This window comes from Antrostomus carolinensis, unplaced genomic scaffold (assembly GCF_000700745.2).
Source record: "Antrostomus carolinensis isolate BGI_N321 unplaced genomic scaffold, ASM70074v2 scaffold4770, whole genome shotgun sequence".
In the NCBI taxonomy this organism is placed as follows: Eukaryota; Metazoa; Chordata; class Aves; order Caprimulgiformes; family Caprimulgidae; genus Antrostomus; species Antrostomus carolinensis.
In genome coordinates this window covers 1-9,848 of record NW_010290381.1, presented here as the reverse complement: position 1 = coordinate 9,848, position 9,848 = coordinate 1, and the positions used below count along the sequence as shown (strand labels likewise).

Genomic DNA, 9,848 nt, shown 5'->3' with positions numbered 1-9,848 from the left:
ATGTGCAATATTACATACACAAACTTGACAGACGCTTTAATTACACATTTTACAACACAAAATTAGCAGGTGATTAAAGCCTGCACGCACTAGCTACAGTGTGTAAAGGGGATATCAGTCATACCATTTTGAATTTTAACATAACAAAACATGGTGTGTTTTTAAATATGAAAATCCTATTTGGTCTTACAATAGTTTCTGCAAAAAGCCACACAACCCGTGTCCTGATAAACTTTCATGCCTATAAATTATATCCATTGCTGGAAGAATTTTAATATAGTAGGCTTGTACCAAAAATATACGTTTTCCATAAAATCAAAAATAAAATATCTGAAAATGTTCTGTGATAAATCTATAAAAAGAGTAATCCAGTCTTAAAAGTTAAATTCTGTTCTCACATACACAATTTGAGACCAATGCATGACATTTGTACAACTGACAGAAGAATTTGACTCAGTCTGCAAGATTAAAATGCAAAAGTTATTAAAAGCATTCAAACTCTTATTTCAGGAGTTTAACTTTGTCCTTTAAAACTTTAAATTTGGGATTATTGTTCACTTTCTTATTAAATATGACTAGAATATCCTCTTCTGACTTGTGATGTTCACCAGCTACTGCGTAATACTGAGCTATAACCTGCAAAAGACAGAGGAATGATTTTGAGTTAGTAAAGGTGATTCCACTTCCAGTAGTAATACATTCATGTTATGGTATTAAAAATAGCATGGAATCTATTCTGCTATTATGCCTTTGCAGAATTAGCACTGAATTTCTTCTGCAGTCCAGTAAGCAATAAAGAACATGTCCTTCAGTTGACATTCTGTTAATTGATACTCCGTTAAATAATGTCAACTTTTTTTGCTTTTTTAATGAACTAACATTACAGAGAGAAATTCAAAAGACCCAAGGAGATTAAAAAAACCCATGTTGTACAGTACCTTTTTTCTTAGTTTTTTAATTGAAATTTCATTGTCTGGAGCCTGTTTCAGAACAGCTTTGATGGTTCCCTTCCAGTTGAATTTACCTAGAAAATAATTAGGTGTCCATCATTAGTAAAATTATTTCCAGGTCGTCTTCTTCTCTAGTAGGAACCAGCCGGTCCTGGTGGCCAGCAGGATGACCATTGGCCAGCACTGTGCCCTTGTGTCCAGGAAGGCCAATTGCATCCTGGGGTGCATTAGAAAGGGGGTGGTTAGTAGGTCGAGAGAAGTTCTCCCCATCTACTCTGCCCTGGTGAGGCCACATCTGGAATATTGTGTCCAGTTCTGGGCCCCACAGTTCAAGAAGGACAAGGAACTGCTTGAGAGAGTCCAGCACAGAGCCACCAAGATGATTAAGGGAGTGGAGCATCTCCCTTATGAGGAAAGGCTGAGGGAGCTGGGTCTCTTTAGCTTGGAGAAGAGGAGACTGAGGGGTGACCTCATTAACGTTTATAAATATGTAAAGGGTGAATGTCAGGCAGATGGAGCCAGGCTCTTCTGGTGCAAGCTGGAGCGTAGGAGGTTCCAGGTAAACATAAGGAAAAACTTTTTCACTGTGAGAGTGACAGAGCACTGGAACAGGCTGCCCAGGGAGGTTGTGGAATCTCCTTCTCTGGAGAGATTCAAAACCTGCCTGGACACCTTTCTATGTGATCTCATTTAGGTGTTCCTGCTCCGGCAGGGGGGTTGGACTAGATGATCTTTCATCTTCCGCTATGTTGGCTAATGTGCATGGCAGCAGGGAAGGGACCTGCTGTGGTGAAACAAACATGCCAAGTTCCCCACTTCCCAGTGAAAGTGAACGTAGCAAAAGGTTGCCAGCACAGCAGAAGCAACAAATCAGAGAAGTAATTCAGCATCAGGTGTTAAGTGTAGCACAGGCTACTTACTCTGGAACAGAAAAGTATACTGAACATATATATATGTGTATGTATAGTGAGGCACAATTTATATCATGGCTTGTTGCAAAAGCACCGTGTTTATCTTCTGCACTAGGTCTGTTGCAGAACAGTTTTATAGCTGTCTAAACTCCCCCTTTAAGAATACCTTTATCTGTTCCCACATTTTCTTCGTTGCCATTGGTGTTTTCTGTTTCCATGTCTTCTGGAATGTTTTCGGTTTTCATTCTCTTTGTTGTGATCTCAGGTTCCTCTAGAGATGAAATTTGACAAACACACACAAAAAATTGTAAGAATAGAAGAAAAGTTGTGACATGACTTAAAGTTTCTGTTCTTGTAACATGAGTTTATATTTGCTAAGAGGTTCAGATTTTATAAAAGGACTGTGCAACCACAGTGTTAAAAAATAATCTAATTTGTATATGTAAGTTACTACTTAAAAAATTCTGCTTAGGTAGATTATTGAGCTTTAAGGCACTGAGACAAAGCGTCTTGAAAACAAACAGGAATATAAGATGTAGGATGGATACCTGCATGTTTATGTTTGCGTTTCTTTACATTTGTCTCCTCTTCTATTTCACTCTGCTGGCCATTTCCATTTATTTCAAATTCATTCTCCAAGCTCTCCTTTCCTTTTTTGGACTTTTTACTCTTCTTTACTTCTGACTGGTTTTCTAATTTCAAGTCTTTTTTCTCCTTCTTTTTGTTCTTTTGTCTCTCTTCTTTTCGTTCTCTCTTATTCTTTTTCCTCTCAATGTTATCATCTGTAATTCCATTTTCTTCTGCCATTGTTTTTTCCCCAGTTTCTGCAGACTGCCCCTCTTTCTTCTGTTGTGGTTTGTCTTGTTCTTTTTCACTTGAAGTCTTTTGTTGAAAGACAGATTATTACAACCTTTACATGCCTTTTTTGACACTGCAACTTTTTTCTACTACATCATTCATGTAGAACACCAATATCCTGAATTCAATTAAATTGCTTACACATGGTGGCACCAGTTACCTGAGAAATGGCACTAAATAGGATGGCTGATTCTTCTTTTAACTTAACAACCTAAATGCTAATTACCTTAACATCACAGAAGAAATGTTTCCTTACAACATACATAATTTCTATTTGAAATAACTGTCTATGTGGTTTTTTTAACATGTTTGCTAAATGTAATTAAGTTAAGGGAGAGACAACTCTTTTATTTACACAGACAAAAATACAGCGTATTACAGCAAGATACAGAACCTATTCCTGAATACACAGCCCTTGAGTAATAATCTTAGCTTTGCCATCCAGTTCCCTGTTTTGGGATATGTCTGGGACAACAAACTGTTATTGAATGATGTCAACAAAGGCAGTGCTGGTTATTTTAATTGTCCTTTTCTCACCTTAACATATTTGGTTTTCTTTTAAAGTTCCTGGGCTTGTAATAATTTTCTTGTAGAATTAATATATTAATGAACATTTTTAGATTTAAATTAAACTTTATTTATTACAAGTGAAATACAATTAATGAAATGTTAAAGTGGCTATTTAGAAAGAGAATACATGTTTATACAAGCAACTTAATACCAACATGTTTTTGTAAAGAGTAATTTTAATTCCATTTGAATTCCACTTGAGAACTTCCTTTGAGTGCATACACTTCAAAGTATGTACCACAAAGAATATCTTAAGATGTTTTTAAGAACTCTTAAAGGTGTGTTGAAATTATCTGAGCAAGAAAGTCATATTATATATTCTACTTTAATGCTATATTCTATAGAAAATGTAAATTGTTTACTTGTGTTTAAGTAAAGTAATTGTTCAAATTCAAGATTTATTTAAAAAAAAAATCAGTTTAAATCAAGAGGGAACTGCTTATGACTTTCATGAAGTTGTATCAACTCAGAATTAATGTTTCAGCAAGACAACGTACTTGAAATTCAATGCCCAGAGTTTGTTATGTTCATATCCTTTAAAAAAATGTATTTCTTTCCTTCCTGGCTCTTATATTTGGATTCTTCAGAAAAAGGTTTCAGAAAAAAGTTTCTTCAGAAACTACAAATAGGTTTAACTGGAATAATCAAATCAGGAACATGAAGCATGATCAACAAGGAATTCATATCAAAGCTATGCCTGCACTCTTCCTCAAAAGAAGGTGGAAGGGGGAGAGCAATCTTTACAGCAACAGAGAAGTAAGCTTCTGTAACAGCTTTCTAGTAGCAGCAGTAGATACAAACAATCAATCAAAACAACACCCAAATTAGCAATCTAGTCTAGGAACATTACGTTGTAACGTAAACCACTGCAACAATGGGAGATAATATTTCCGCTAAGATCTACGAAGGGAACCCCAAAAGGTTTTCCTTCCAGTGTTTTTTACCTTATTCCTGTTGTATGATGTTGTACCTCTAACTTAACTTACATTTCTGGTTGCTTCAGAGAAAATATCCCACACCTGGTCTTGCAAAGTGCTGTCAGTAATTCTCAAACTGTTCTTCATCCAATTCTGTGCAGGAAAAAAACAACAATAACTGAAAAGCTGCGTCTCTGATATTTTTCTTGATTACCATATATTTGGTTCTTGTTTTTATTTTTCATTTAAAAATCTAATCACTTCTAATCAAGATCTGGTTAGATGTTTATACACTATGAATCTCTTAAACCTCCATGCTAAACTGGTTTGCATAATGCCTGCATACTGTTATAAGGCTATACCATACCTCTCAATTACCTCCTCAATAGTAATCCAGAAGATGTAAATATATAGAAAAGATAATCCTCAAGCTGTTGAATACAGCTGGCTATGTTAATGTCCTACCAGACCTTCTGACTGTTCCCATGAGTTAAAACATTCATGATCTTATCTTATTTATTTATGTGTGTACTAGACAAGGCGGTCATTCTCCTAAATGGATACCTTAGTTTATTAGAGAAAAGTAAAATTTAAGCATATATCTCAATGCAAACATTTGAAAGTTGTTGGGGCTATTGCAGGATTTTTTGAAGATGAAAACAAAAAGCAGTAAATTTCTACTTATGCTCACACTATCAGCAACAGATTAACTTTCAGGAATGTGGAATTCTAAGTAAAACCTAATGTAAAGATTTTTGCATTGCAATGAATATCCCAGGAAAGTTGCATTAATAAATTGGAATGATAAACTGCAAAAACTTTTTATTTTCCACTGCAACATATCTTACCAAAAGGAAAGAGGCTTCTTGACAATATCACTTGCCCTGCTTAGAGCAATTTTGTAGAGAAGTATTCTAACCTTCAGCTCACTAGCAGCAATTTCACCACAGCTCTATTAGGTTCTATTTTAATGCTTTGGAATCAGTCATGATCTCCTCTCAGCCTCACAATCTGAGGCACAGAAGGGGGGCGGGGGGGGGGAAAGGCCAGTTTGTCAGTAATTCTTTAATGATAACACATTAAACTACACTACAAGAAGGACATTGAGGTGCTGGAGTGTGTCCAGAGAAGGACAACAAAGCTGATGAAGGGTCTGGAGCACAAGTGTGATGAGGAGCAGCTGAGGGAATTCGGGTTGTTTAGCCTGGAGAAAAGGAGGCTGAGGGGAGACCTTATCGCTCTCTACAACTACCTGAAAGGAGGTACCTCTACAGAGAGGTGGGGGTCCGTCTGTTCAACCGAGTAACAAGTGACAGAACAAGAGAAAATGGCCTCAAGTTGCGCCAAGGGAAGTTTAGATGGATATTAGGAAGAATTTATTTACTGAAAGGGTTCTCAGGCATTGAATCCCAGGGCAGTGGTGGGGTCCCCATCCCTGGAAGGATTTAAGAGTCATGTAGACATAGTGTTTAGGGACATGGTTTAGTTGGGGACTTGTCAGTGTGAAGTTAATGATTGGACTCGATGATCTTAAAGGTCTTTTCCAATCTAGGCAATTCTGTGATTTTGTGAAACATTCAGAATTTGCTTTGGCTGTGATGCAAAGTTTAGTAAAGCATGCAGTGTGGGAGATTCTCCCAGAATAATGAGCAACAAAAAAACTCTCAAAACAGTATCCTGCCCTTATCAGGAAAAAATGAAGCCACAGAAAGAAGAATCCTTTAAAAGTATGTCTAAGAATTTGGACATTCAATAGAAATTGCAAACAGGAAAAAAGCAAGGTATTAGAAAGAGAACAAGCCTACACATAGAGATTAAGCTTGCATGGTGTGTCTCTGGCTTAACACCTAATGAAAATGGCGGGCAGAGAGTCCTTTTAAGGAAGGAGATGTATTTTTACAAGCATTGCCTATTTGAAATTCAGGTATTACACATGTATTTACCAATGCCCAAATAAGCTGGTTTTCCCACCTTTGTTAGAATAGAGTAGCACTCACTAAGAAAGTCTATTTTTAAGCTCACTGCATGAATTACTACAAAGTTCTATTAAAACATACCTGAAACTTTACTTTTTTTCTTGGAATATTATCAAAGACACGCATTTGCTCCAGAATGTTCCGCACTTTAGGGCTTATGTTTGGCTTCTTCATTACTTCATGAATTTTCTGAATGAAGAAAAACAGAATTAAATCAGCAAAGAAGCGTAATGATCAAATGATACACACAAGGTATGCAAGTCGGAAACACACTGGACAGAAATCACTTAGTACCCACAGGCTGTATAGTTTGCTCAAAAGAACTGTACAATATGCACAAGAAAAACACTAATCTTTGGTTTTATCATAGATCATAAGATGTGTTGAAGTTACCCATATAAATATTTATACCTATATAGTAAGCAGAGGCAAGCAGAACTGCTCACCAATGCTTTCTGATCTACAAGTTACAACCTGTAATAAAAACATTTAAAAGTCAAGTAACTGTATCACAGAGGGGATTCTTGTGGTGAGAAAAAGACCTGCACTAAGAAAAGCAATTGTCAACTGATGGGTTTTTGCAAACTCTGGAGTTAATGGTGAAAAATCAGGCTACCTTTGAGGCCACAGTTTGACATGCATTTGTTCTGGCAGCAGCGCCAGCTTCAACAACCATCAATCCCTGTAAGATAGCTCAGGCATATTCTTATGCTATGGGTATCAGCACAAGAGAGCAGAGGTCAGGCCAGGGCCTTGTGGCAGTTATTTGAACAGTATCACTGCTTGTGGGGAAAAAAAGGGAGCTCTCAGCTTCCCCTTATTTAAGGATGTAGCCACTGGACACTGGAGAGTCTTTCTGTACTTCTGAAAATCTGTTTACTGAAAGGTTTTGTGGATGTGTTAAGACTACTAGAAAAAAACCACCGTAATAATCCCTCCCCTTTCTGTGCAGAAAGTACTTAGCACTGAGAAAAGGTAACAATTTTCATAAGCAATAGCACTCACATCATACTGCCTTTGAACAATGCACGCAGACAATGTTTTATCTCAACAATGGCACTAATCTGTTGACTTCAGTGGTATTATTCACATGCCTTCAGTATGTATGCATAGCAGCTTAGCACCTTGTTAGATTGCGTCCTATACGAGACAGAAATCAACAGATCCGTGGATAAAGGTGATCTAAATAATTATATCCAATGGGGTTTTAGAAACGTGTTTTGAGAGTTGCTTCCTAAAACCTGTCAAGCAAACTAAGAGCCCTGAGAGTGAAGGTTCTTGCATGGGATAAATAACTACCTGAAGGGTAGGACAGAAAGAGTTGGAGACATTTCCATCCATGCTGGAGCCTCTGCTGTTCAACTTATTTACAAAATATCTGAAAAGAGGGCAGGAAAATTTTCCTCATGGTAATAAAATTATTCAGGATGAGGACTGTGAAGAATTCCAGAGAGATCTTAAGAGAATGAGTGACTAGGTAATAAAAAGGTGAATGAAATTCAACATGAATTCATGTAAAGCAGCTTGGATAGGAAAAGAATTCTAACTTGACATCTAAAATGGCAGGCTTTAAATTGATCACTGCAGCTTAGACATAAAATCCTAGGACTGAAGTAGCCAATTCCATGAAAATGCCAGCACAGTGACCAGCAGCAGTAAAAAAAAAAAAAAAAAGTAGCTCAACTGACAAAAATCAGTAAGAAAGGAATAAAGAAGGACACAGAAAACATCATTATGACACAGAGTAAATCTATGGTTCATCCGTATCTTGAACAGCATACGTAGTTCTTGTAACCTCATTTCACAAGGATGCAAAAGAAGTATAGACGTAGGAAGACTTCAGAAGACCAAAGATACAACTTAAGTAAGAACAACTGAGCAGGACAGGACTTTTCAGCCTGGAACAGAGATGATGAGATGGGGAGAGATGCCTGACAGGTGTCTACAAAAGCATATGTGGCATGAAGAGGGTGGACAATGATCAATGCCCCTCTGTACACAAAAACTAGGGAACATTAAACTAGTTGGAGAGATTCAAAACAAAAAAAAAAGGTGTGTTTCTTACCAGGATAAGCAATAGACCAAGGAATTGCCAAAAGAAAGCTGGGGATACTGGGAAAACTAGATCTCTGGTTTGATCCAGTATAGCCTCTCGGGTCTTTAACGATTATAAACAAGTTATTTATTATATCCATATAGAGTACAAACCGTACCTGAATCCACTCCTGTTGTTTAGCATCTCCTTTGTTAGTTTTGGCTTCAAAATCTTTTCCACCATATTTCTGGTCTTCACTTACACACTTCACATGCTCCTTATAATCGTCACCCCTGAACAAAGGAGATTTTTAACTGTAGTTCACTAAAGTGTTTCAGTCCTTCAAACCATGCAAGACTCGTGTAAGCAACAAACTGAAGTAACAGAGGATAGCATCTATCATTTAAACCTTAATACTGTCAACACTTAAAAAGTAAAGTCCAACATGCTTATTTATTTCTAAGACTGCTGACATTTCTGTCATGCTACAGCCTTCAGTGAAAATTTGACTTGCAAGATCAGATGAGTCTTCAGCACACTGCTGCTTTTATTAATGACTCTATAACTTCTCCGCATTTCTACATGTGATGTATGCACAGCTATTAACACATATCTGTGTTTTGCTACTCATACTGGCACGTTTTGAAGTTAGAATAGCCGGTGAAAAATGCTTGTGAAAACCTAATTCCTAAATATAGATACACTAATGTGGTAGTGAAGTTCTGACCAATGCATAAGTGCCCCCAAAAAGAAATAAATAACATAGGCCTTAACCTTTTGTCAGTGTTAAGAAATATAATCATTATTTGAGGACAATCTTATTTTCTTATGCAAATTCCTGTTTTTATATTTTGAAGGCAGACAGCAGCGCTTCTTTCTTCAGAGTTCTGAGAAGTGACAACCAAATTCAGAATTTTTTATGTTATTGCCGATCTCATTCTCTCTGCAGTAGCAGAATAAGTAACAGTTGGTGATCAGAAGCTGAAAGCACTGTCACTTATAACTGTAAAAGAAACTGCAACTCAGTTTACCGTGTGGTTTAGTTAGCCTCGCAGTTCCAACCTGGATGATTAAGTTTGAAGTTATGTAAAAACGTGTACAGTTTTCAAATACAAATATGAATTATTCAGAAATTGCCAAATTTAATTCTAATACACCACAGGAATTTTTTTTATTATTTGTGACAGCCACTGCAGAGTGAGCAAGACTATTTTCCACCCTTTACCTACCAGAAATCTTTGCCACAATCCATGCAGGAAAGGCACTGACAGTTTCTGCAGATGTTCACATGCTTTTCAACTTGTGCTTTCTTCACAGATTCTCCACACGCGTTGCAAGTGAAAACTACCATGTTGGTGAGTGGTCAGCAGCTTCTATACACCACCGGGGTACAATCTTCTATACTGGGGTACAATCTTTTTGCTCCCACACGAGCACAGCCCTAGAAGTACCAGGAGGAGATGTGACACGTACAGTCTGGAAGAAGCACTGGGTGGCAGCTGTGCGCCCACCGAGGGGAAGCCTGAGCGGTCGCTTCCCGCGTGCAGAAGTTCAGAAGAAAAACGCTCATTTTCCCGGAAATCTTGAGCACGCGGGACACCAGTAACCCCGAAACTAGTAACCCCCCCCCC

The 9,848-nt window shown here is 37.4% G+C and overlaps 1 protein-coding gene across 1 annotated transcript; it reads right to left on the bottom strand.

The window, feature by feature from the left end:
• Window positions 1-501: 501 nt before the first annotated feature.
• LYAR (Ly1 antibody reactive) lies at window positions 502-9,568 on the bottom strand. The gene is made up of 8 exons (XM_010172766.1): window positions 9,447-9,568; window positions 8,396-8,510; window positions 6,264-6,371; window positions 4,276-4,359; window positions 2,410-2,743; window positions 2,028-2,132; window positions 939-1,024; window positions 502-636 (listed from the first exon to the last, which is right to left on the bottom strand). Exons 1-8 carry the CDS (start codon window positions 9,566-9,568, stop codon window positions 502-504), a joined length of 1,089 nt encoding a protein of 362 aa, XP_010171068.1.
• Window positions 9,569-9,848: the final 280 nt, after the last annotated feature.